The sequence below is a fragment of the Amblyraja radiata genome, chromosome 12 (assembly GCF_010909765.2).
Source record: "Amblyraja radiata isolate CabotCenter1 chromosome 12, sAmbRad1.1.pri, whole genome shotgun sequence".
In the NCBI taxonomy this organism is placed as follows: Eukaryota; Metazoa; Chordata; class Chondrichthyes; order Rajiformes; family Rajidae; genus Amblyraja; species Amblyraja radiata.
Window position 1 is genome coordinate 47,128,345 of NC_045967.1, and position 27,902 is coordinate 47,156,246.

At 40.4% G+C, this 27,902-nt stretch overlaps 1 protein-coding gene across 4 annotated transcripts; it reads left to right on the plus strand.

Annotated features, from left to right (window-relative positions):
* LOC116979179 (myotubularin-related protein 8-like) lies at window positions 1-27,902 on the plus strand. Of its 4 annotated transcripts, none has more exons than XM_033030714.1 (15): window positions 11-181; window positions 4,965-5,196; window positions 6,820-6,942; window positions 7,531-7,693; window positions 10,498-10,655; window positions 13,735-13,863; window positions 13,948-14,082; window positions 15,555-15,687; window positions 16,886-16,995; window positions 17,565-17,690; window positions 18,288-18,337; window positions 19,600-19,800; window positions 21,153-21,281; window positions 22,597-22,723; window positions 23,796-27,902. In XM_033030714.1, exons 2-15 carry the CDS (start codon window positions 5,146-5,148, stop codon window positions 24,096-24,098), a joined length of 1,938 nt encoding a protein of 645 aa, XP_032886605.1. In that variant the 5' UTR covers window positions 11-181; window positions 4,965-5,145; the 3' UTR covers window positions 24,099-27,902. The 4 variants fall into 4 exon arrangements, with proteins under 4 accessions (XP_032886608.1, XP_032886605.1, XP_032886606.1 ...); XM_033030715.1 differs by having other exon boundaries at window positions 23,799-27,902; XM_033030717.1 differs by lacking the exon at window positions 4,965-5,196 and having other exon boundaries at window positions 1-181; window positions 23,799-27,902.

Below are 27,902 nucleotides of genomic sequence, written 5' to 3' on the forward strand. Positions count from 1 at the left end.
GCGGGTCACGTGGTGCTGCCGGAAATGGCGGCCACTGACGGTGGTGATGGCGACGGGCGGCCGCTCTGAGGCGCTGTCCCGGGCCCGCGCCTGACAACCCCTCGCCCGCCCGCATACACCCACCCACCCGGGGCAGGGGACGCTGCCAGACCCGGCCATGGAGCACATCATCACGCCAAAGGTAGGGGCTGCTGGAGGGTAGTCAGAGCCTCAGAGTTCCTCCCCCATCTACCCTCCACTCTCCCTCAACCCACCGGCCCCTGTTCTCACCCTCCTCTCCCTTCTCCTCCTCTCACTCCACCCGTGACCCGTCCGCTCCCCTATACCCTGCTCTTCCTCTCGTCACCCTCCCCTCTCCCTCGCCCTCTCCTCATCCACCTTCCCCACTTTATCCCCTCATCCACCCTCCCCCCTTCCTCATCCACCCTCCCCTCATCCACCCTCCCCTCTTCCCCCCCCTCATCCACCCTTCCTTATCCACCCTCCCCTCATCCATCCTCCCCTCTTCCCCCCTCATCCGCCCTCCCCTCATCCACCCTCCCCTCATCCACCCTCCCCTCATCCACCCTCCCCTCTTCCCCCCCTCATCCACCCTTCCTTATCCACCCTCCCCTCATCCATCCTCCCCTCTTCCCCCCCTCATCCACCCTTCCTTATCCCCCCCCCCCTCATCCACCCTCCCCTCTTTCCCCCTCTTCCCCACTCATCCACCCTCCCCTCTCCCTCTCCCTCACCCTCTCCTCATCCACCTTCCCTACTTTACCCCCTCATCCACCCTCCCCCCCTTCCTCATCCATCCTCCCCTCTTCCCCCCATCCCCCCCCTCATCCACCCTCCCTTATCCACCCTCCCTTATCCACCCTCCCATCCTCCCCTCTTCCCCCCCTCATCCGCCCTCCCCTCATCCGCCCTCCCCTCTTCCCCCCCTCATCCATCCTCCCCTCTTCCCCCCTTCCCCCCTCATCCATCCTCCCCTCTTCCCCCCCTCATCCATCCTCCCCTCTTCCTCCCTCATCCACCCTCCCCTCATCCACCCTCCCCTCATCCCCCCCCTCATCCACCCTCATCCATCCTCCCCTCATCCACCCTCCCCTCTTCACCCCCCTCATCCATCCTCCCCTCTTCCCCCCCTCATCCACCCTCCCCTCTTCCCCCCCTCATCCATCCTCCCCTCTTCCCCCCCTCATCCGCCCTCCCCTCATCCACCCTCCCCTCATCCACCCTCCCCTCTCCCCCCCCCCCCGCCATACACCCTTCCTCCACTTCCCCCATTAACCCATGTGTTATCCAATCAGCAGAAAGACGATACATGATTACAATCTAGCCATTTACAGTGTTAAAGGGAATAATGTGAATAACATTTAGTGCAAGATAAAGCCAGTAAAGTCAGATCAAAGATAGTTCGAAGGTCTACAATAACATAGAAAAATAGGTACAGGAGTAGGCCATTCGGCCCTTCGAGCCAGCACCGACATTCAATATGATCATGGCTGATCATCTAAGATCAGTACCCCATTCCTGTGGCTTTTTCCCCTTATCCCTTGGTCCCTTTAGCCCTAAGAGCTAAATCTAACTCCCTCTTGAAAGGTAGATAGTATTTCAGGACTAGACACAAAATGCTGGAGTAAGTCAGCGGGACAGGCAGCATCTCTGGAGAGAAGGATTGGGTAACATTTTGGGTCGAGTCCGAAACGTCACCCATGTCTTCTCTCCAGAGATGCTGCCTGTCACGCTGAGTTACTCCAGCATTTTGTGTTTACCTTCGATTTAAACCAGCATCTGCAGTTCTTGGTAGTTCAGGACTGCTCTCTTGTTGTTGATAGTATGGTTTAGTTGCCTGATAACAGCTGGAAAGAAATTGTTCCAGAATTGTGCATTTTCACAATTCTATACCCTTTGCCCAATAGGAGAGGGGAGAAGAGGGAGTAGCCATGGTGCGATCGTCTTAGATTATACCGGTGACCTTGCAGAGGCAGCGTGAGATATAAATGGAGTCAGTGGAAGGGGAACAAGGTAGACAAAAATGCTGGAGAAACTCTGTGGGTGAGGCAGCATCGATGGAGCGAAGGAAATAGGTAACTTTTCAGGTCAAAACCCTTCTTTGGTTTGTGTGATGGTCTGGGTTGCGTCCACAATTCTCTGCAATTTCTTGCAGTTTTGGATGGAGCTGTTCCCAAACCAATTAGAATGTTGTCCCGATACAAAGCCATAGCTGAATGTATATAATTGGTGAGCAGGTGTAGCACAGAAACCGATGTTGGTGAATGCACAAACGTCCAGCTATTAAGGCATTTTGATTTGAGCAACAGGTTTTAAAGATGAGATAAAAGTTGAAAATCAAAACAAATATGCAGTTGCTGTAAATAGATCAATTGTTAATTTTGAATGAAGATTGACAGTTTCTTTTTTGTAACTAAAGACGTTAAAAGCTAGAGGGTTAGGTCTTGAGAAACATGATTTCACTAAATGACAGTTTGAGCTGGAAAGACTTAGGTGGTCTGGTCGTGGTTTATATTTCCCTTTGGCCTTGAACACTGACATTTTGTGGCTCCAAGGCTTGTGAACCCTGACCTGTTTGTGAATGTTACTTAGTGTTTGAATTCTGCGAATCAGAAAAATGCCTCACCATTGTTACTTTACTAGATCACTGACTTTTTACCGGGGTTGGGGAGTCTAAAACTAGAGGGCATAAATTTAAGATGAGAGGGGAAAGATTCAAAAGGAACACGAGCGGCAAGTTTTTCACAATGAGGGTCCATGAGAGCCCCGAGTACCCACGAGCGGCTATTACCGTAATTCTCCGAGTTCGAATCAAAGGAAACTCAGGAGAACTCTTGAATTAGCTCTTCCAGTGGGACAGCCCCATTAGTGTATGGGCATCGCTGGTTGGCGTGGACTCGGTGGGCCACAGGGCCTGTTTCTGCCTTGCATCTCCGAACTAAACAAGAGGGCATAGGTTTAATGCCAGAGGGGAAAGATTTAACATGGGTTGGAGGGACAACTTATTTATGAACAGATGTATGTTGTGTGGGAGAGGATCACTGAAATAGCTGTGAGGGGAGAGCAAGCGAGTGCAGGACGAGCATCACTGATTCAGCAAGTGAGTCTGCTCAGCAATCCCAGCTCTGCTTGATTTGACCCAGCCCCCCATTGTTGTGCCTTGTGGCAGGGAGTTGGGTGGAGAGGGTCCCTATGGTGAGAAAAGGCACCTAAAAATGCCCCATTAGTATCTGGCAGATACTAATGTGCCCATGGCCTTTCTTTAGCCAGCAATTCCATCCTGCCGGTCTCCCAAATGCTTGTTCATATGTATGGGATTTCCACGGGTGATAGAGTCGTAAAATTACCAAGCATGGAACCAGGCCCTTTGGCCCAACTCATCCATGGTGACCAAGATGCTGGTACCATTTGCCCATGCTTGGCTCATATCCCTCTGAACCTTTCATTGCCATATATCTGTCCAAATATGTATTATTGTTATTGTTTCTGCCTCAACTACTTCATCTGGCAGCTCATTTCTTCTACCCAGCACACTCTGCAAAAAATAGATCTCCTTCATAGTCGTATTAAATTATTCCCTTCTCACCTTTAACCCAAGCCCTCTGGTTCTTGATTCCCCCATCCTGGGGAAAAAGACTGTGTGCAATCATCCTATCTATTTACCTCATGATTCTATATACAGGTGTATCCCAGAGTCAGGATGGCACTGTGGTGCAGCGGTAGAGTTGCTGCCTTACAGTGCCATGGATCCGGGTTCGATCCTGATTATGGGTGCTGTCTGTACGGAGTTTGTACGTTCTATGTGGCCACGTGGGCTTTCTCCAGGTGCTCCAGTTTCCAAAGACATGCAGGTTTGTTGGTAAATTGGCTTTGGTAAATTGTAGATTGTCCCTAGTGTGTAGGATAGTGCTAGTGTATAGCGCAATTGCTGGTTGGCGTGGACTTGTTCGCCTAAGGGCCTGTTTCTGCACTGTATCTCTAAAGACTACAGATATCTCTAAAGTCTAAACAGAGGACCTGTAGCTATTTTTTGAGTTGGGAACTAAAATCATGGTTTAATTTTCAGAGCTCCAATTTCTGCTGGCAATTGAGGAAACGTGCACTGTGCTACCTATGATGTCTTTAGATGTGGGGCTAATTCCAGGCAGATGTTAGCTGCAATTAATTGTGCCTGGGACAATTTCCCATTGATTACTGTTTGCCCTGGAAATTATGACTGGTGAGATCCAATGTGCACCAGATAGATTTTAGTGGATGATTTGTACATTATAATAAGGGTGCACGACCCAATTTAGAAGGATGAGGGGGATCTTATAGAAACATATAAAATTGTAAAAGGACTGGACAAGCTAGATGCAGGAAAAATGTTCCCAATGTTGGGCGAGTCCAGAACCAGGAGCCACAGTCTTAGAATAAAGCAGAGGTCATTTAAGACTGTGGTGAGAAAAAACTTTTTCACCCAAAGAGTTGTGAATTTATGGAATTCCCTGCCACAGAGGGCAGTGGAGGCCAAATCACTGGATGGATTTAAGAGAGAGTTAGATAGAGCTCTAAGGGCTAGTGGAGTCAAGGGATATGGGGGAAAGGCAGGCATGGGTTATTGATAGGGGACGATCAGCCATGATCACAATGAATGGCGGTGCTGGCTCAAAGGGCCGAATGGCCTCCTCCTGCACCTATTTTCTGTTTCAATGTATCTAAGACCCTTGATTTTCAAATTTTAGACCTTTCATAACGCTGTAAAGATATTCTCCCTTATATTCTGGTCAGGTTGTACTTAGAAAGCTAAGTTGGACAAACTATGCTATAAAGAGGACAAAGAAGCAATGTGGAAAGTCCAAACAATGTTTAGATTGTATCAGAATGAAAACAAACAACTGAGGAAAGATTGGAGGGATAAGGGACTTGGCTTTTTAGATAATAAAGTGATTAGAAGTGAACTGATATTGATCTTTAAAATTCAGGATTCAATGGAGATGGTGATGGAGACAAGGATGTTTTTGGACCAGTCTGCTTATCTAGAAGTGCCACATGAGGTCTTTCCACATCCAGAATGAACTGACTCATAAGCAGACTGGCAATTTCACTGGGCCTAAGTATGCAGGTCCTGGGAGTAAATGGAGGCAACAGTGCTAGATTGATAAAATGTCACTAAATGTTTTGACAGCTGGCAAACTTCGTCTTCAACTTTGGCTGGTTGGTCTGTCAAAAATTAAGTTTGAAAAATATAAATGTCTGTCTTTCAATAACTTATTAAAATTATGAACCTAAATAATTGAAAAAATTAATTGAAATACTATATAGAAAGACACAAGGAACTGCAGATACTAGAATTTTGAGCAAAGAAAGAATACATTACATTTTATGGTATTTTTACTTTTGGAACTGGAAATATATTGCTTTGTGTGACAAAGCTACATGGCAATAAAGAAATAGTAATCTGATTATCACGAAGATGGACACAAAAAGCTGGAGTAACTCAGCGGGACAGGCAGCATCTCAGGAGAGAAGGAATGGGTGATGTTTCTGGTCGAGACTCCTTCAGATTATCACTTTCCGTTTGGGCATTTATACCTACAAGGCCTGTGTAAACATTAAAGATAAAATCTCTGACATATCAATGTTACTCTGATAAATGGCATTTTGTTGAAGTGTTTTTGTTGCTTCACTTTTTATATTTGTGTAACAGTTGTACTATGGTAGAAATCGAGATACTCATTCACTTCAGTATCGGTTGTTTAAAAAACAACATTTTGTCTTCTACAATGTTGTCTACAAATAGTCTCCTTCGTTTGTTGTTGATGAGGAGCACTAGTTGAATGCAGCAAAGTTTATTTTAAATTGAAATGCTATGCAAATCTATTTGATCCTTTATCTGTTGTATTATTTACAATAAATATAAAGCATAAACTGATACCATGCTTCAAAGTGCTCTGACAGCTGCTGATAAACTAAAAAAAATATTTTGAACAAACACTCAGTTTTACTGCCTCCCTTGTATGAAAATATAAAATTGCTAAGTAAATGTTGTCGCTTTTGTTGGCAAAGCTGCTGCTTCAGATTGATTTGCACAGTCATAGTGATAAACTAAAAGGCAGGCCAGTGGCAGAATTGAGTTGGGAATAGACCTAATAATTAGATGGACAAACTATGCTTCTAATGAAGGAAGACAATACTATATAGATAGACACAAGAAACTGCAGATGCTGGAATTTTGAGTTTAAAAAAAAGTGCTGGATTAACTCAGCGGGTCGGGCAGCATCTGTGGAGAACATGGACAGGTGACATTTTGGGTTGAGTCCCAACCCGAAACGTCACCTATCCATGTTCTCCAGTAATGTTGCCTGACTCGCTGAGATACTCCAGCAGTAGTGTATCGATGTTAGTCATTTTCTAGTTAAAACATTCATTCTGATGCCGGATTGTGTAATGTTTGGTAAGTTTGCCGTCATGCCAATTTTCCATAATTTATTTCTGCGTCCACATTTGTAATAAATGTTTGTGCCTATCTGCTGCCAATGGCATTAGTAGGTTAATGTTCTGCAACATTGGAAATATACACCAACTCTTGATTATAACAGGAATTTTTAATGAGTTTTACGAAGGCCTTGGCTGGCTGGTTGTCAACGTAAATCACACCGTGCTTTTCTCAGGGATAAGTTGTCCTGGTGGCTTCCATATGGCCTAAGCTTATTGCCATATGTATCTGGCCAGTCTTTGTGAACTGCCTGGCAATTAATTCATCCACCGTGAATTTAACAGCTCGAATATTACAGAAATGTCATAGTCTAGTTTTTATTTGCCCGTTTTATCTTGCAGGTAGAGTATGTGAAGTTGCTTGACCGGTTTACTTCCAAGAAACCAACTTTGGGAACACTTTACTTGACTGCAACACATCTGATATTTGTAGAATCGTCATCGGAGATCCGTAAAGAGACATGGGTATGTAATTGCATTTTGCTGCCCACTGCGTTTGTCTTACCTTCTGACTCTGAAAGTAAGAGTACCCAATTCAACTTAAACCTTAGTAGAAACGAAGAACTGCAGATGCTGGTTTACAAAACGACACAAAATGCTGGAGTAACTCAGCGATTCAGGTAGCATCCCTCGAGAACAGGATCAATTTTTCACTAAATTCATGAAAATTTGTTTTGTGAATGAAAAGCAAATTTAAAAAAAAGGCAAGTTTAAAACCTTAAATCTTAATTGCTGTTTATTTCTAAATTTTCCTGGTTTCCCATAATCAGCAGGGAGATTATGTATTCCTCAATATCCCAATGCATAATTTAAAGTATTTATGACTAGTGTCAGTCAGGAATATGAACAATATTTTCCTTTTCCTTTTCAAGGTCTATTTGGATTTCTTCTGGCTAACAGTGATATTTGTTTTCAGATTCATTTGATAACTTTATCTGACAAGAGAATTGAAAACGCCCTGCAGGATTGAAACTGTTGTTGCCAAATGAAAAAAAGATAGAGTTCACAGCCAGACACTTAAAACTAATTTATTTTCAATATTACTTTTTATAGATTTTGCACCATCATATTTCAACATTGGAGAAGCTTCCCCTTACTTCAGCAGGGTGCCCGTTGTTGATTCATTGCAAGAACTTCAGAGTTGCACACTTTGTTATTACTCGAGAGCGTGATTGTCATGATGTTTACAGTTCACTTCTCAGGCTCTCACAGCCAGGTACAGTACATCCTTGTTTAGTTCATTTATTGTCACACGGACCGAGATACAGTGAAAAGCATTTTTGTTGCGTGCTATCCAGTCAGTCAAAAACGATTCATTGATTACAATCAAGCTGTTCACAGTGTACAGATACAGGACCAAGGCCGGATAAAGTTTTGTGCAAGGTAAAGTCCGATTAAAGATGGTTCGAAGGTCCCCAGTCAGGTAGATGTGAGGTCATGACCGCTCTCTAGTTGGTGATAGATTGGTTCAGTTGCCTGAAAACAGTTGGGAAGAAAATATTTCTGAATCTGGGGATATGCGTTGTCACGCTTCTGTACCTTTAGTCTGATGGGAGAGTGGAGAAGAGGGAATGACCAGGGTGAGACTCATCCTTGATTATGCTAGTGGTTTACCGAGGCAGTGTGATGTGCAGATGGAGTCAATGGAAGGGAGGTTGGTTTGTGTGATTGTCTGGACTTACCTCCACAAATCTGCAATCTCTTGCAGTCTTGGATGGAGCTATACCCAAACCATGCTGTGTAAATTTTCATGGCATTTTTCACTTGAGTATGAATTTGGTTCTCTCCATTAGTTGATGCATTGTTATAATACCTTGTCACATATTTCAAAATGGGGATATTATTAGTTACTTTGAATGAACTAGGGGCGGCACAGTGGCCCAGCCGAAGGGTTGCTGCTTTACAGCACCACAGTCCTGGGTTTGTTCCTGGCCCTCTGTGCGGAGTTTGTACGTTCTCTTTATGACCTTGTGGGTTTTCTCCCACACTCCAAAGACGTGCAAGTTTGTAGGTTAATTGGCTTTGGTATAACTCAGTAACTCATTGGATCAAGCGGCATCTCTGGAGGACATGCATAGGCAGCGTTTTGTGTCGGGATTCTTCTTCAGATTCTCGAAGGATCTTGAACTGAAAAGTCGCCGTTCCATGTCCTCCAGAGGTGCTGCCTGACCTGCTGAGTTATCCAGCATTTAGCTGTTTTTCTCGCCAGGATGTTACCTGGGCTTGCAGGCTTGAGTTATAGGGAGAGGTTGGTTAGGCTTCATCTTTTTTCTTTGGAGCATAGGAGGCTGACCTTATTGAGGTGTACAAGAAGGGCCTGGATAAAGTAACGCTCACTGTCCTTATTCCCAGGGTGGAGGATTTTAAAACTAGAGGGCGTCGGCTTTAGGTGAGAAGAGAGAGAATTAAGAGGAGCCTTGGGGGTAACCTTTTCACACTAGGTCCAGAGGAAGTTATGGAGGGATGCAAGGCAAATGGGACCAGCCCAGTATACCCACCTTGGTCACCATGGACAAGGTGGACAAAGGGTGGACATTCCATACTGTTTAGCTTTCTGATAATATGATTCTCTAGCTAGAAGTTTTGGATGAACTAGGAGACATCACCTCCTCTGGGCAAAATCTGTAACATTTAAGACTGTGATTCAGCATCACACAAGAAGTTCAGGTACATAATCTTGAAGCCCACCAGGAGCGCGGACAGACAGTTTTGAACCAGGCTGGAGTCACAGACGGACACTCACCAGCTACGGAAAGACTTGCATGCTATCACCTCCGACAAGGTGAAACCAGTAGCAATGAAGCATCATTTCAGATGAGCTCAACATCTTTTAATGCATGTACCTGTACAAGCCCTCACTGTCCCTGACTACTCTAATCTCAGCCACTGAGACTAATGTCAGAGCATCCTTCAAGAAGATGAATCCACACAAAGTATCTAGCCAGACTGCGTACCTAATTGAGTGCTAAAGATTTGTACAGACCAACTAACTGGAGTATTCAAGGACATTTTCAACCTCTCGCGTCTGTGGATAGCTCACCCGCTTCAAGACCATATCTATCATACCCAAGAAAAGCAAAGTGGTCTACCTGAATTGAATTGCATGCAAAACCCAATTATAGTCTTCTCATAGGGGCTCATTTGGATCAAAGTTGGCGTCTGATCCTCACTCAATATATAGGACGTTGTAAAGGCATGATTGTCTTGTTTCTTGTTACTTGTAAAATATTCAGCAGCATCACTGCACACCTATGGCCTTCCTCCATCCAAAGCTCCCCATGCCTTCAATCACCAACCTGCACCAGAATGCTATTGATTTTGGTTTGTGAGACTTGTCATACAGGAGCAGTCTGATTTAAAAATATTACGTACAACACAAAGTGCTGGAGTAACTCAGCAGGTCAGGCAGCATCTCATCTCTGGAGGACATGGAAAGGCGACGTTTTGGGTTGGGATGCATCTTCAGGCTGATTGTCGTGGGGGAGAGAGCTGGAAAAGAGGTGGGGTGGGACAAAGTAGGATTTAAGAATCTTATGGATGGTTGTGGATGTTTCAATTGATAACCCTCACCTGAATTTGACAATGTTCAGTTCAATAAAAATCTTAGGAGACTTGGTAGATCAGAAAAAAACGTGACATGGAACAAAATTTTTAATTATAGTTTATATATGCATATAATTGTTGATACGATACAACTTTATTTATCCCAGGAGGGAAATTAGTCTGCCAACAGTCATAAAGCACAACACGATACATGGAACATGAAATTAAAGAGATGTGGAAAGTCTAGGATTTGGGATGTGCAAAGATTGGGGAGAGTGGGGGGGAGAAAGGGGAAGGGTAATGGGAGTCAGTCTACCCCCCCCCCCCCGACAGAAAGGGGAGGAGTTTCACAGTTTGTTAGCCACAGGGAAAAACGATGTCCTATGGCATTCTGTGCTAAATGGTTACGAACATTCCTTTTTCCCCACAAATGTTTTAACATTTATTAACTTTCCATCAAAATTGTTTATATTTCAGTGGATTATGAGGAGCTATATGCTATCTCATACAACCCTAAGCAGAAGGAAATGGACAGAGGCATAGGTTGGAAAATGATAAATATAAGGGAAGAATTTCAACGAATGGGAGTACCTAATGTGCATTGGGAACAGACTGATGTAAATGAAAATTATGAGGTGAGTAATGGTGATTTGTACATTTCCTGTTGGCCAGTTATGTCCATGATTCAATAGGATCACAGTTCCCAAATAGTTGTGATAACATGCAGGAGGCTACATATTGCTTTCCTCAAGACGGCTTCTATTTTCTGCTTGCCAATTTTCAAAGTAACTTTTGAGCAGATCAGTAACTAATTTGAGCAGTAACTATTGAGCAGAACAAGTAACTTGTTCCCGATCAAAATCATGTTATATACAAATACAAATCACGTAATACAAATAGTGTTCCCCAATTCATCAGCTGTGTCATATCCAATTTGCATTGTAAAAACAGGTTTTATAAAATAACTACCTGTACTTGGATATAAAAAAGAGGAAAAACTTGGTTACAGTTTTACTTACTTTCCTATTTACTCCAGATAGTGTGAAAATTGGCATCAAATAAGTTTGTTGTCCTCTCAAGTCACCTTCTAACACTACTTATATAGGTAGTTCTGCTATAATGCAGTAGTTGCATTATTAAGAAACGTTAAATTATTATTAAGAAACATTAAAGCCATTGGTCAATCGGTAAAATGGGGTTAGGAACTAGTCAGTTTCACACTCACAATAACAAAGTTATTTTTCCCTGTAGGATTTTCAAAAATAGAGGTATTTTTTAATTGCCGTTAAATAATTTTAGTTCCAGCAATAAAAATACTTATGGCTGAATGTTACATTGTTTAATAGAATATCATAGCACAAGTATCAAAAGAATTCAATGGTCTCCCATGGTGAAAGTATTCTTAAGAGGCAACGGTGTTTGATTTCTGTGGGAGGCTACATATTGCTTTCCCAAGGTGGCTTTTATTTTCTGCTTGCCAGCTTCCAAAGCAACTTTTAAGCAGTTTTCTTGTTCCTGACCAAAATCATGTTGTATACAAATACAAATCACATAATCCGAATAGTTTTCCCCAGTTCATCAACCGTGTCATATACAATTTACCTTATGGAAACCGGCAATATAGTAGAACTACCTGTATTTGGAAATAATCCATGTGATTTGAGGTTTCGGAAGGCAGCCGATCTAAAACCATAACACAACGAGAATGAGTGTCCCTGGAATAATAACAGAATCGTACAGATTCCTAATGTAACATTAAATTATTTTCAACCCAGGCACAAAATAAGTCTGGATCTAAATGATACAATGTTTTCAACATTTATGTTATTTTAAGTTGTTTTTAGTAAGGTTCTGCATTTCCTGGAATCTTGACTTTTGAAGCTGCATTCCTTGTTTTTAAGAGCTGAATTAATATCCTGTTCAGTGTCCTGATGGATTTCCAAACTGGAATTTCACTTTCCCTCTGCCAGTGATAGGTTAATTTCAAGAAAACGTCAATTTGACTAACTTGTTTATATTTACCTTTGTTATTTAATTTCTGCCATTCTTGGCATTGAACAAGTTTCCAAGTAGTTAAGGGTACAGTAGTTAATTTAAGTAGCCTGATAAGGTAATGGAATCTTATTCAGAAACAACTTTGAAAAGGAAATAAGATCAACTGCTGACTTAGAAAAACATGCAGGAGTGGAATTATTTGGTTCGATCCTTGGCATGAATTTACTAGGCTGAATGGCAGGCTAATGGTGGAATCGTTTTACATGTCCCTTAAGAGGGAGCTATTCTAAAATATGTCATGTTTTTGTTTACACAAGCTTTGTTACGTTTTGCTGATTCAATTTGTTGAGCTAATCAAACCACTTCTTAATTATTTGGTGAAAAATACCTTTCAGCTTTCCAGTAGCTGACATTCCTGATGTGAATATAAAACTTTAACAAGTTTAAGGCTTTACAGTTCATTGGATTGTCAGATGTAGTTTTGAACGCCATTCTTCAAATTTTAATTGAAGAATTTAGTCTGCTTCTGAAGTCTGGAGTCCAATTTAGTTTTCTCTGGAACATCTGGACGAAAGATATAAACAAATCTGCAATTTATTATATTTTAAAGACTTTGTAAAACATTTCTTCCATGCCTCGTACAAATGATCGGTGCTTAAGTATGTCTTCAATTCTTCTGAAGAGATCTAAATGCAATATCTTGCAGTGCAGCCTAATCCAAAGGTGGGCAGAAAAATGTATGTTGTACTTGACATAAATCCTCTCGCAACTGTGTAAACTTTAGATATCAGAAGAATAAATATTCAAAGCCTTGAACTCAGCGAGAATGTTAATTCCTGGAGGCATTCTCAGGCTCCCATGTAGTGATGGAGATATACATGTTAAAAACAGGCCCTTCGGTCTGTGCCATCCATCGAGTAGCCATTTTTACATGAAACATTGAAAATAGGTGCAGGAGGAGGCCATTCGTTCCTTCGAGCCGAATTTAGTCCTACGAATCCTAGTCTAGTCCATTGCACGTAATCTATTTGATAAGAGAAGCTTTTATGGTTAATAGTCATAGAGCACGGAAACCAGCCAAGGAAGGTTGGGCAGTCTTGGAAGTTATTCCTTGGAGCGCAGAGAGATGAGGGATGGTCTTACGGAGGTGTATATGATCAAGAGGGGAATAGATAAAGGTGTAGGTAGATGTTGGTCAACATGGGCAAGTTGGGACAAAGGGCCTGTTTCTGTCCTCCAGGGCTCTATGATTCCCCCAATTCAGGTTTACCCCAAGGCTAGAAACAAAGAACTGCAGACGCTGGCTAACGCACAAAAGGATACAGAATGCTGGAGTAACTCAGCAGATCAGGCAGAATCTCTGGAGAACATGGATAGGTGACGTTTGGGTTGAGACCCTTCAGGCAGATTGGATTGATATGTGGAAGGTCTGAAGAAGGATTTCGATCCAAAATGTCACCTATCCATCTGCTCCAGAGATGCTGCCTGACCTGCTGAGATGCTCCAGCACTTTGTGTCCTTTTATTTGCCCCAAGGTTATCGTAGTAAGTTCTTTTTAACTACATTTTGAAATATGAATTGTCGGCATGAAGTATTCTCAACTTTTCTGTGGCTTTATACTTTGATAACAACAATTCTTTTATTGTAGTGTTAATCAGTTTTATGAACATTTGTATTTGTCACATTCTACTGTGTAATTTTGTTTTGATTTTTTTCTAGATTTGTAACACTTATTCATCAAGTCTGTACGTACCAAGAGAAGCCACCAAGCCAACAATAGTGGGCAGCTCAAAGTTCAGAAGTAAAGGACGATTTCCTGTTCTTTCTTACTTTTTCAAGGCTAACAATGTGGGTATCTTTGTAGATAAGTGAACTTTGCTAATTTAACATTATTTTCCACCATCTTATTCCTTGATAATTGTGTTTCAACAGGCTGCCATCTGTAGGTGTAGTCAGCCGTTATCAGGATTCAGCACCAGGTGTGTGGAAGATGAGCAAATGCTACAAGCAATCAATAGTTCCAATCCAGACAGCTCTGTCGTATATGTGGTGGATACCAGACCAAAGGTATTTTACTTTGCCAGTTGTTCATTCAAGACTGCGTACGAGGCAATAGGTTGGCACGTTGCGATTTTCAGATTTTACAATTGTTTCGCAATTAATACCAAAATTCACCTATAGCTATCGTGCATGAGTGTGAGGACAGGATCAAATACCATTGTCAAACCATTTCATTGTCATCACCGAGAAACCTGTTATTGATGCCACGAGCAAATATCACTTATCTGCAATTCAAATTTATTCCTGAGGAGTTAACTATGAGTGTTCAAATCTGTAGATATGTGATCACATCATATAAATGATGAGCGAGCAGGAAAAGTCATTTTAAGTGACACAGAAGCGAAGGACTCTCATTGCTGGGAATATGACATAAAAGCAAAATTACTGAAAACACTTGGTGAGCAGGGCAACATTTGTCAGGAAAGTGTTCATGCTCCATCAGAACTCCTCGTTGGTCATCAGCCGGCAACATTTAATTCTATCAAAAGAAGCTGCCTGCTTTGCTGAGTATGTCCAGGAATTTCTGCACAACATTAAGGCAACACAAAGAATGAATTGCTAATTGCTAATTGCTAATGAAACCTAATTTAAAATTTACCTTGATCTTCACCAGGCTAAATTGATTATGATGCTTTAGTTGCTGGAATTTAAAAAAATAAAATAAATAGAAACTGCTGGAAATATTGAATTGGGGTGGCACAATTACACAGCAATGGAGTTGCTGCCTTACAGCGCCAGAGACACGGGTTCAATCCTGACTCTGTATCATGTCCGTACATAGTTTGTACATGCTTCCTGTGATCGTGTGGGTTTTTTCCTGGGTGCTCCGGTTTCCTCCCACATTACAAAGACGTGCAGGTTTGTAGGTTAATTGGCTTCTGTAAATTGTTCCTAGTGCGTGGGGTAGAACCAGTATACGGGTGTTTGTTGGTCGAAGGTAGACACAACATGCTGGAGTAACTTAGTGGGTCGGGCAGCATCTCTGGAGAGAAGGAATGGGAGACGTTTCGGGTCAAGAACCTTCTTCAGACAGCTGGTTGATGTGGATTCGGTGGGCAAAAAGGGCCTATTTCCACGCTTTATCTCTAAACTAAACTAAACCGCTCAAGCAGTCAACTTGAAGGTTTAACTCAATCAACAGATGCTCCCTGGCTTCAATATTTTCTGCATTTCTTGTTATGTTGATAACTTTTGCAGGAGGATTATTCAATTTGTGCTTCATTGTCAATATGCTGCCTGAAGACTGCAGTTTATTTATTCATGTGTGTATATATTTATATAATGATATATGGACACACTGATCTGTTCTGTAGTCATGCCTACTATGTTCTGTTGTGCTGACGCAAAGTAAGAATTTCATTGTCCTATCAGGGACACATGACAATAAACTCTCTTGAATCATGAATCTTGAATATATAATAAAATTCCATGCATGGGAATTATTAAGCTGCTTGTTCCTGGTTTATATTTTTTGTTAGCTGAATGCCATGGCAAATCGGGCTGCTGGGAAAGGATATGAAAATGAAGATAATTACTCCAACATTAGGTTCCAGTTTGTTGGTATTGAGAACATACATGTGATGAGGAATAGCTTGCAAAAGCTTTTAGAAGGTAATTTACCATTTTACTTCTGCCATTGTTTAAAAAAAGAAGCTCCAGTTTCCTTCCACATCCCAAATACCTGGGGTCTGTAAGTTAATTGCCTTCAATAAATGTGTGTGGGGAGCGAATGCAAAAGTGGGTTAACAGAACTAGTGTGAATGGGTAATTGATGGTTAGTGTGGACATGGTGGGCTGAAGGGCCAGTTTCCATGCTGTATAGCAAAACTAAACTTTTGTATTTGTTGGCTTAAAAATTGTTTAGAAAATAACATGAATACAGAATTATTTTTGGTTCCTGGGATGTAAGCTGCTTAAGCAATGATATGAGGGCAGCATAGTGGCGCAGGAGTAGACCTGCTGTCTCACAACACCATAGACCCGGGTTCGATCCTGAACTCTGGTGTCCGCGTAGATTTTGCATGTTCTCCCTGTGACTGTGTGGTTTCTTTCGGATGCTCCGGTTTCCTCACACATCCCAAAGATGTGCGGGTTTGTAGGTTAACTGGCCTCTGTAAAATTGTCCCTGGTGTGCAGAAAAATGGAATAACATAGAACCAGTGTAAACAGGTGATCGATGGTTGGCATGGACCCGGGTGTGTCGAAGGACTTGTTTCCACGCTGTAACTCCATGCTGTAACTAAACTACCATTGTATGCAAATTGCTCTCAACAATTATGTTTATTTAAGAATATTCTCACTGCATCTACTTTTATCTGCAAATATTGCTCTGCAGAATACTCTGCATTAATTTTGAAGGAATGGATTAGTTTCAATTGGAAAAGAAAATATGTAATTGCAAAGAATATCATGAAGAAGCTGAAATAAGTAGTTAAAAATTTTTTATTTTTTTTCGTTTCTCTTTTCTTTCTTATATATAATCAAATTATTATTTAATCCCTCTCTTAATGATTTATTCTTTCTCTATTCTTTCTCTATCATTATTTCTAAAAAAACAGTAGATAAGTATTACTAGTGTTTTACTTAATGCAAATTGAATTAATTTGATATAAAGTTGTTTGAAGCATTGTAATTGATTACCTTTAATAAAAAAATATATTAAAAAAATCAATAAAAGAAAAATATGAGGAACTGATGATGCACCTTCATATGTGCGAGCCTCAAACGTTCAGTCTTTATTTGTGTCAATGGGCAAGAGGCAAATAAAATTATGTTGAAATATAAATGAAGGGAATGATTTTACTTTTAGTATGTGAGCTGAAAACGCCTTCAATGAGTGACTTTCTCACGGGCTTGGAAAACTCTGGCTGGCTGCGGCATATTAAAGCTGTCATGGATGCTGGTTTCTTTATATCGAAGGTAATGGCTTGAGTTTTTTTTTTAATTTGTCAATATTCATGCAGATGTTGAATCCTTTTATACTACGATTCAGTGGCTGAGCCATTAATAGAGCTATGTAATTCTTCTGAGAAACAATCGTATCAGACTTTCTATATATTCAAAGGTAAAAATGTACTACTTTACAGCTAGTTTTGCAGATTGTTCTAGCCTCTTCATGCAAATAGATTTTGGTATCCAAAATTCTTTCAAATCACTAGCATTTTGCCCATTTTTTTACATCCTTAATTGCCTTAACACATGGAGAAACATTTCTTGAATCGTAATTGTGAAATAATGTATTCTTAAAGTAGTATTTCCTGTAAAAAATCTCCTCCTGTTATTAATAAAAGCTTTTCGCTGTGCCTGTACACACGACAATAATAAACTGTCAATATAACATAACAAATTAATACATTTCTATTTACAGTATCTTCAAATTGTCCTTAAATAAAGCAAAGTAATTGGGAAAAATCTGTTGTGTGATTCAAATTTTCATTATAAGGTATTAATAAAGAACTTCATGTTCATAACTCTTTCCCTGATTCTAGGCAGTGGCTGAAGAAAATGCCAGTGTGTTGGTTCATTGTTCTGATGGGTGGGATCGAACGGTTCAAGTTTGCTCGTTGGCTGGCCTTCTCTTAGACTCTTACTATCGGACTATAAAGGGATTTATGGTGAGAATTTACCCGACATATTCCTATTTTGAGGGTTTTGTTACCTTTGTCCAATGACTTAACCAGGTGGACTTGTGTTTAAATTCTGTTGATAAAAATATATTGTGTTATTAATTTAATATTATTTAACAGGTCAAGTAGTTAAATGATTGGTCTGTGTGGCATCATCGTGTGCAGCCAAGAACTGGATTAGTCATATAGAGTTGTATACAGGAACAGGCCCTTCAGCCCACTTTCTCCTTGCTTACAAAATTGGCATATTGAGCGAGCCTTGCAGGCATTTGCTTGCGTTTGGTCTATATTCCTCTAAACCCTTCATATCCATCTGTCCAAATGTCTTTCCATCAGTAATCCTATTGAACTATTAATGCATTTTGTGTGGGATAATTGCTATTGGGATAGGAGATGTGTGGAGAGACAGCAGGGGTCTGTTCATGAAAACATGAGAAGAAAGTCTGGACTATATATGCCTTTATTTAAATTTAATGAGAATTGCTCATTTTTCCATTATTGATGATTTGGATTCTTTACACAAAGGACATCATAAAGAATTATTTATTTCTAATGATTTGTCTCTCACTTGCCTTTCTTTTCAAGGTTCTTATAGAAAAAGAATGGATCTCTATGGGACACAAATTTTCTCAAAGGTAATTATGCTCCCTTGTGGACAATTGAACGATGTCAAAATAAACATAATCCTCATGTTCAGATCCTTTTTATGGCACTTGTCCTATTGTATACAACAAGTGAATATATGAGGAAACGTAGAAACATAGAACTGCAGATGCTGCTTTATACCAAAGAAAGACACAAAGTGCAGGCAGCATCATTGGAGAAAAAGGATGGGTGGAGTTTTTGGTTGGGACCCTTCGTCAGACTCTGAAGAAAAGTCCCGACCCGAAACGTCACCCATCAGCAGTAGGTCACTTGGTCCCTCAAGCCTGTCCTGCCGTTTAATAAGAGTGTGGCTGTTTGACCTCCTCTATAATCCCACCACCAATTGCTTAATAAATATCTTTCTATCTTTGCTTAAAAAAAAAAATCAAAAACTCTGGTAATACAGCCCTTTGAGAAAATGAGCCCCACAGACTCAAAACTCTCAGAAAAAAATGGACTGCATTATTTTTCAAAGGGGATTACTTATTCTAAATGCTTCCCCCATTCACCCTGTCAAGATCATGTATGTTTCATTCACATCTAAACTCCAGTGAACATGATCTCAGCCTTATCAAATTTCCCTTAAGGCAAACTGCAGACTACAAGTATTGATCTGTAAACTTTCAATGAACTGCTGACAACTCATTCTTTAATAAGGAGACCTTGCTTTAATAGGGAGACCTCTAGCACTCTAGATAGGTCTCACCAATACTCCATGTAACTGAATCATTACCCCCCCCCCCCCTTTCGTATTCAAATCCCCCCCCAGGCATTTTACTTTCTTAATTACTTTCTACAATTGCTTTCTTAATTCTTGCTGTAACTGCATTGGTAGCCCTCTGTGCGAATTTTGCACTTGGAAGTAAGAACAGAAAATGCTCCAAACTCTCAGTAAGTCACACAGAAGCATCATCGCGTCATACAGCATGGCGATAAGCTGAACTCGTCCCTGCCAACCACAATGCCCATCAAAGCTAGTACCATGTGTATGCATTTGACTTGTTTCCCTCTAAATCTTTCCTATCCATGTATCTGTTCAAATGTATTTTAAACATCTTATTGTACCTTCCTCGATCACTCCTAGCACATTGCTCCTTAAAAACAAACTACAACCAAAACAAATGGGAGGAAACTCACCCAGTCGCAGGGAGCTTCAGGTCAAATAAAGCAGTTAGAGCAGATTATATTTTTTTAATATTTCATTTTAAGGTTGTGTTTTTTTTAAACTCGGTTTCCCCTTTATCATTCACAGATGTGGCCATCGAGATAGTGACCCTAAGGAGGTTTCACCTGTGTTTACTCAATTTATTGAATGTATCTGGCATCTGATGGAACAGTTTCCGTGCTCTTTTGAGTTTAACGAGACGTATCTGCTGGAGATCCATGACCACATCTACTCCTGTCAGTTTGGTAACTTCATTGGAAACTCCCAGAAAGAACGTCAAGAGTTAAAGTGAGCTTAATGTAAACATTTACATTATGAAGCGACTAGACCAGTACCATTGTGGTTTTGAAGCCCTATTTAGTTTTATGCTTATTGGTTATTGTTTAGTTTAGAGATACAGTGTGGAAATGGGCCCTTAGGCCCACTGAGTCCGCGTCGTCCAGCGATCTCCGTACACTTACACTATCCTACACACACACTATCCTACACACACTAGGGACAATTTGCAATTATGCCAAGCCAATTAACGTACGAACCTGCGCGTCTTTGGAGTGTAGGAGGAAACCGGAGAAAACCCATGCAGGTCACGAGGAGAACATACAAACTCCGTACAGACAAGCACCCATAGTCTGGATCGAACCCAGGCCTCTGGCCAGTATGCCCGCCCCACCATTATGTTGTATTGAATTGTCTTTGGATCCCAGCATTGTAATTTTAAGGCCTTATAATAAACAGTTCCCCCTTTGAAGAGTGGCTTGCCTGATAAAGTATATACAATTATGAGAGGCATAGTCGGGGAGACAGTCAGAACTTTTTCCCAACGTGGAAATATCAAATACTCGAGGGTATAGCTTTACGGTGTGAGGTGCATGGTTTAAAGGAGATGAGCGGGGCAATTTTTATATTACAGGGAGGGAGGTGAGTGCCTTGGAACAAGCTGCCAGGGGTGGTAGTGGAGGTGGATACACTCGTGGCGTTTTAGAGGCTTTTGGATAGGCTCATGGATATAGTGGGAATGGAGGGATAAGGATCACATGCATGCAGATAAAAGTTTGTCGTGATCATATTCAGCACAAACGTGAGCTGAAGAGCTTTTTCCTGCCATGTACAGTTCTGTACTTTTGCATCAAATACAACAAATGACCTGACTAATATTAATTGTTTTACATTGGAACTATAGGGTGAGAAACAAAGTACATTTTGTCTGTGTAAGGAACAGTACTGTTGGGCCATCAAGATTAGAACTGCTAGTTAATGTAGTATTAGCTGACATGGACCGTAGCAACAGGAGTGCCACAGATCGCCACAGATCGTTTCATGATGTTGACAAAAAAAGAAGTCTCATTCCTAGATGCTTTATAATTCTTAACTGACTGCCAGATGAAATCTGATTTTGTTATTTATTTGATGCTCTCAATAATTGTCGATCACAGTTACTAAATGGGTATTTGAATGAGATGGATGGAGTTTAAAAAAAAGTGCAAAGACACCTGTTCTTCATTTAAATGTGATCTGCTGCGGAGAGGACAATTTGATTTAATGGCGCTTGTTAACTTCTCATCAATTAATAAAAAATTACAATCATCTACTTAGATATTATAATTTCATATATAATTTTAGATATTTTCTTGTGATGACAGAATCCAAGAAAGGACTCATTCCTTGTGGCCATTCCTGCTGGAGAAGCAGTACCAGTATCGGAATCCCCTGTATAAGCCCAGCGCAATTAATACTGTATTGAAACCTAATACTGCCCCTTTTAACTTCAGGTAAGTGCGAATCTGAAACTTAAACTTTTTGTTTTGGTTTGGTGCTACCTTTTTAAAAAAAAACTTGGTAAGTAGTTTTATGAGAAGACAGCTGTTAGTTGACTTGTAAAGACGTATCAGAAGCAGCATGTCATGCATCATTGTTGAAAGGGAAACAGTTAACGTTCAAGATCTATCATCAGGACCAGGAAAAGTGAGGTGAACAGGATTCTAGATGCAAGGAACAGTGAGGGGGGAGAGAATGAAGATGGCAGGCAGGATACATTTAATGACAAAGGGATAATGGTGAAAGTGGATTGGAAAGTGGCAAGCAAGTGAACAGAAGGTTAGTCAGAAGGACTTGTAACTACAAAATATTGAACAGATCAGATGACATCTGTGGAAAGAGAATCAAAAAAGAGAATCACTTCATATCATTTCCTGGAAGGCCTTCTGCACAATTCAGCTTTCCTGGTTTTGTGCCATCTGTAATCTTTTGTTTTCGTTTGCTGGTCCTTGAGCTAGTGTTGACCTTAGTTAAAACTGAGTTTGAAAGCAAGAAAACAGAAGTCTGGGAAGGTAGGGTAGAGCATTAGTGACCAATATCTAGAAGCTTGGATCATGCTTGCTGTATGCACAAAGGAGACTGTCAAAGACGTCACTCAACCTGCATTTGATCTTCTCACTGTTCTCATTGTAGGCAATTGCATGTCATGTATTAAGTAGAAAAAATACAAAAATCTCTCAGCTGGAAAGTGTTTTGTTTTCTAGTTGGTTGGTAAGATAAAAGATGTTGCAATACCTGTGGTTGCAGGCAAAAGGGCAGTGAAAAGTGGAATGGATATAGTGCGGTCAAAAGAGTGAACTAGAGGTTTTTTGTCCCTGAAATGATAGTGTAGATGGCTATGTATGGGACTTTGATTGTCACTTGTTCATATTAGTTCTGTGTTATTCCACTTTCACATCCGCTCAATATACATTAGAGACAATTTAAAGGTCAATTAACCTACAAAACCGCACATCTTTGGTATGCCGGAGAAAACCAGAGCATCCAGAGGAATCCCACGCGGTCACAGGGAAAATGTGCAAACAACACAGACAGCACCTGAGGTCAGGATTAAACTAGAGTCTCTGGCGCTGTGAGGCAGCAGCTCCACCAGCTACCAGCCAATCTGCTGCCCTTGGGTCAAGCAATGCATGTTCTCGCTGGCACACATTTGAAAGGAAAAAATAATAACTTTGTAAGTTTCTGTTTATTCCATTCTTGGCCAAACTCCTTGGGCATTATGAATTATCATAACAGTTATTTTAAAATATCACTGCTACTTCTCTCTAGGTTCTGGTGTGGAATGTATAATCGTTTTGATAGAGGAATGCAACCAAAGCAATCGGTTCTAGAATCTCTGCAAGCTGCAATGAAACAGAAAACAGAACTGGAAGAAACTGTGGAAGATCTGAATCAGGTAAAAGGTTTAAAAGGTCTTCAAAACAAGAAAATATATTTTTTGATATTTTCATTTGTAATGCAAATAAATGTTCTGCAGTTCCTTGTGCCAACATATTTTTAGTTTTGTATAGAAGAGAATCTGATAACTACTTGCTTATCTGGTGAGTATCTAAATTTGAGCCAGTGTACAGCTTGCTTTGTAAGGGTGTTCAAAAGGGAACTGCAGATGCTGGAATATCGAAGGTACACAAAATTGCTGGGGAAACTCAGCGGGTGCAGCAGCATCTATGGAGCGAAGGAAATAGGCGACGTTTCGGGCCGAAACGTGTTGGGCTATGGGCTATGGAGCGAAGGCAGGAGAATGGGGTTGAGAGGGAAAGATAGATCAGCCATGGAAAGATAGATCAGCCATGATTGAATGGCCGAATGGCCTAATTCTGTTCTTAGAACATATGAATTTATGAACCCAGACCATCATTAGAACAGAAGTACAATAAGAGTAGCTGGACTATTTACGTAGCCAACCAAGCTGTGCACAGGTTATGGATAACAAACTCCATGTCTTTGGAATGATTACTAAAACTCTGCCCATTTGTGCATCAGTTCGAATGCAAAATAGTAATCCGTGCTAGTGGTGTTTAGAGATACAGTGCGGAAACAGGCCCTTCGGCCCACCAAATCCGCGCTGATCAGCGATAACCCCGTACACTAACACTATCCTGCACACTAGGGACAATTTACAAATTTTCACCAAAACCAATTAACCTCCAAACCTGTACGTCCTTTTAAAGTGTGGGAGGAAACTGGATCATCCAGACGAAACCCACGTGGTCAGGGAGAAGATGCAAACTCCGTACAGACAGCACCCGTAGTCTTGGGATCGAACCCGAGTCTCTGGCACTATAAGGCCGCAACTCTACCGTCACGCCTTCGGACCACCCGTTGCGCAACTGTGCCACCTGGTGTTTTTAAGCTATGAAAAATTGTCCACTATTATGTGACTTATGTCCTATTTATAATTTGAATTTTAGCCTAAATAGCTTGAGCTGGTACATATTGCTTTGTTGATTTTTCTATTTTCCTTCAAGCAGAAACCTCTCCATCCACATGAATCCCATTTCACTCTTAACTTGCCATCAAAGCTTTCCAATGAGGAACACTCTCCCCAGACTCAGGACAGTACAGAAGAACACAAAAATCCACTGGCAAATGGCATGGAAGAGTTGGTAGAAACTATTTCTGATGGGACTGAAGAAAGGGAAAACGTATTGGATTCTTCATTAATGCACCAGTCAGCTTCAAATCACAGTGACTCCCTTACCCTAAACAAATTGAACGCACAAGGAGATGAAGAACACCTTGAAATATGTCCAACTAAGGATGAAAAATAGTTCATCATTTTAAAACAAATCGTATGTGTTGGTTCCCAAACATATTTGTTCTCGATATTTTTATATCATCTGCTGAAGTGTCAAAAAGGGAAAAAATGCCAAGAAATAGCTGTGTAATGGAGGGAAGATATTTCAGGATTGGAAAGGGAATCTCACTGCTTAAATCGCATGACTTACTTCAGAGAGACAATTTTATAAAAATCACATTCTTGGTGTGAATATTTATCCATTAGGAAGCCCTGGTGGATATTTAGGTGAATGTCCATAATGGATGGAAAATTCTGGTTATTCTGGTCCCGAGTAGTGAGGCTCCTGAATTTCTGATGTGTTTGTAGAGATGAGGTTCAGATGTTATAATCTGTCCAGTTATTGCAAGTTTGTCTTATTGCATTTCTCAACTTTTGAAAGTCCAATCTTAGCAAGTAGCTTCTTTGCAGTAAACTTGAGGAAATCAACATTTGGTACAAGGCCTTTTTGAAAACCAAACTGACGGCTTTGTATATAATGAGTATATTCTATATGTTTTCTATAATTAAAAATTATTACGTGTTAGATTTAATGTTTAATCAGATTATGATTGTATTTCCCTCTTTAATTAATTCATTTTATTTCCCCTCAGCTGCCTTTCAGTTACATATTTTTTGCTATGGCTTTATACCTGCCTGATATTTTGGCTAATTGGTTATTCTTTGCGTGCCAAATTATCCCCCAGTTATAAACGAATCTTACTACGTTCTCAACACTTGCATTCCCCGTCTATAGTTGGTGCAGAGCATTTTGAGGTAAGACCTCAATCAGCTGAATTGCTGTTATTAAATGCTATGCATTAACTCTGGATAGGACGGACCTCAGCGAAGGCCAGCTGCTGTCTCACTTATGATCAAGTAAGTCACCACAAGAAAGGAAATACATCTGTGGTTTTATGGTTTTCAATTTTAATGTGGAAAGACCTTAGTCGGTTGGGTCAGTGGATGAGGTTGTGTAACTCAGTTATTTTTGCCGAATGCCTTGTAAGTTGGTTGTACTATCAATCTGTGAATTATGAACATTATCAAACGTTTTTGGTGTTCTTTCAATGTTATTGTGAGGTTATCACTTGACATTCACTGTTCAAAAGTAGCTCTGGTGCTATAATTACTGCCAAATTAATCTTGATTTCTTGCTTTATTGGGCATTAGAAATAGCACACGTTTTCAAGCGGTTCAAAACAGTATGTTTTTCTAATCATTAAAGAGTTGTCATATGTATTTGTAACATGTTTGGTTTATTGTTTTCTATCATTTCTTTTCTGACGGTGGACGCCAGGTTAGTCAAATTTCATTTATTATTTTTGCTATGCCTCCAGATTCAGTTATCTAATCTCATCTGGAAAGCCCCAGTACCCTTCTCGATGCTGACCTTAAATGCATGCCCCAGTGAGTCATTCAGATAGGCTTTCTCCTTTGCGGTTCCTTTAGGAGAAATGGTTCAAGGACTGAGGATGTGCAGAATCTTTTGGCAGAAGTGCAGTGTCCATGTCCACTGGTGTTGTGTGTTGTTTGTGACAAAGTCCCGTCAACAGCAGATGAGTACATTTTAATTTAATTGTAAGTTGTTAAGCTTCAGCTTCCCTTCAAGACTATTTGTCATAGTTTTGTTTTAAATGCAGAAAGTGTACAGGATTTTTGTGACTAAAATGGACCATATATTGTCTTAAGTATTGTTCGTGTGCCGTGTGGACATTTGGTTCACATTTTAACAGTGAGACCAAGAGTGCTTGCTTAAATATGAGCCGTTGCAATTAAAATTACACTGATTCATATTTGTGAATGTATTAATTTGCTAACTAGGTCCTGCTCTCCTTGCCTTCTCTGTCTACTCACTTGGAGCTGCAAAGTGCTGCAAATGAGATGCATTTGGACCACTTTATGTTTTGCTTCGAAGTCAGTACATGTTCTGTTGAATATAATTGGATTAGAGATGGTATTTTTCAAAAACATTTAACGTGAAATCCAATTAGTTTGCTTATGAACCATAGCACAACCAAGGCTGGATATGATAGCTTTGTGGTTAAGTCGCTGGTGGCCTGGAACATTGAGCTGGTTGGGTGACTGAAATTCACAATTACAGCGAGTGAACATAATTCAAATATTAAATAAAACGTAGAATGAAAAAATGTTATCAGTAAATGGGCTCCATGAAATCACCTTTATGTCCTTAAGGGAAGAAAATCTAGCATCCTTCAGCAGACTGGGCCACAGGTGACAAAACACTCTTAAATGCCCTTGGAAAGGATTTTCCAAACCACTCTGTTCAGGGACAGTTACTGCTAGCAACGAGTACTGCCCTAGTCCGCAACACTAATATACTGTGATGAATAAATAAAATTGTGAGGAAGTAACATATTTATTTAGCTAAATTCTTTCAATACCCAGGATAACTGTTTTAATGTAACTTATTGCATATTTGGTAAATATGCAAAAATTGTTTGAAACCAGCAATTTGTGGAATGGATGGTTTAAAACGTTAGTCTTTCAATTTAAAACTTTTGAATTGGGGATATAATTTAATTGTATGCCACCCTTTACTTTATGAACCACTTTTGTCATGCTATGTTTTTGTTGTTGGTTGGTGTCCCAGTAGCATGTCTAAAGAAAGTTGTGAAAGATTAGGAGATCTTTTTATAAAATAGCTCCAGTTTTCTTTGCTCATTTCTTTAAACTACTAACCAGTGTTCTCCTCCGTATGAGTGCAAACATCTGCTATGCCGATGGCTTCAACCAAGATGCAGGATTCCACATGATGTGAGCGATCTAATCAACTGCTGGTGGGAGGAAGCCAAATTCTGTTGACATTCCACAAAGACATTTCCTCCCTCAGGGTGCCAATGGATTTAATAGCACTTTGCAACCATGCTAGATTAAATGAGATAATGCAGAACAGACTTGGCATCAGCCCAAGATCTTGTGCTTTTAATGGTTCAGTTAACCATCCGTCATGTATATATTTTTCGTCGTAAGCATTTAATGGTCTGCCATGTTTGAATTTTACAGACTCTTGGACGGCATTTTAAAACGTAGCGTAAGATGCCATTTAAGCAAAAAGAAAGTGACCCCCAAAGAGATTTTGTAGAAAATGACTCGTGAGATTTTTCTTTTATTAGCAGTAGTCTTTGCCTCAGAAATGACCACTAACAGTCCACCTCTGCCTTTGGACCAATTTAAAACTGTTCATTTCTATTTGTGATATAATTTAATTGTAGACCGCCATTTACTTTATGCTGCCTGCATTGTGCCATGTATGTCACGTGCCACAGCAGAACTGATCAAGATTGTGACTTGAACTCAGACACTGGTTTGCAATGTTTTATTTCAGATTTCCAATACCTGTATTTTTTTCTTTGGTGATTTTTACATAGTGTTTAAACCATGAAACTTTGCTGTTGCTGCTCAAACTGTATTCAATTATTAACTAAACAAGCAAAAGTGGCCTCTTGGTTTGTACAGCACTTTGCAATTGTCTTATCGAATTATCAAGATGTTTAATGACAGGCTCAAAAATGTATTTTTCTATTAGTGCACTTGACCGGTTGTATTTAATTTATCTCTAACACAAAACTGAAATGTTATCACTTTGATCTGTTTCTCTGGCCAGTAATGTTTTGGAACTGTTTGTTCAGCCATGTTAAAATGTTCCCATCTGTATCGTCCCAGCTTCAGCCTTCTACAAAAAGGACTGTGTCATTCCTTTACATTATTAAACTTGATATTGTAATTTTGAACGTTTTTCCTTCCAAATAAATGGACAAATTTCCCTGTAAACACT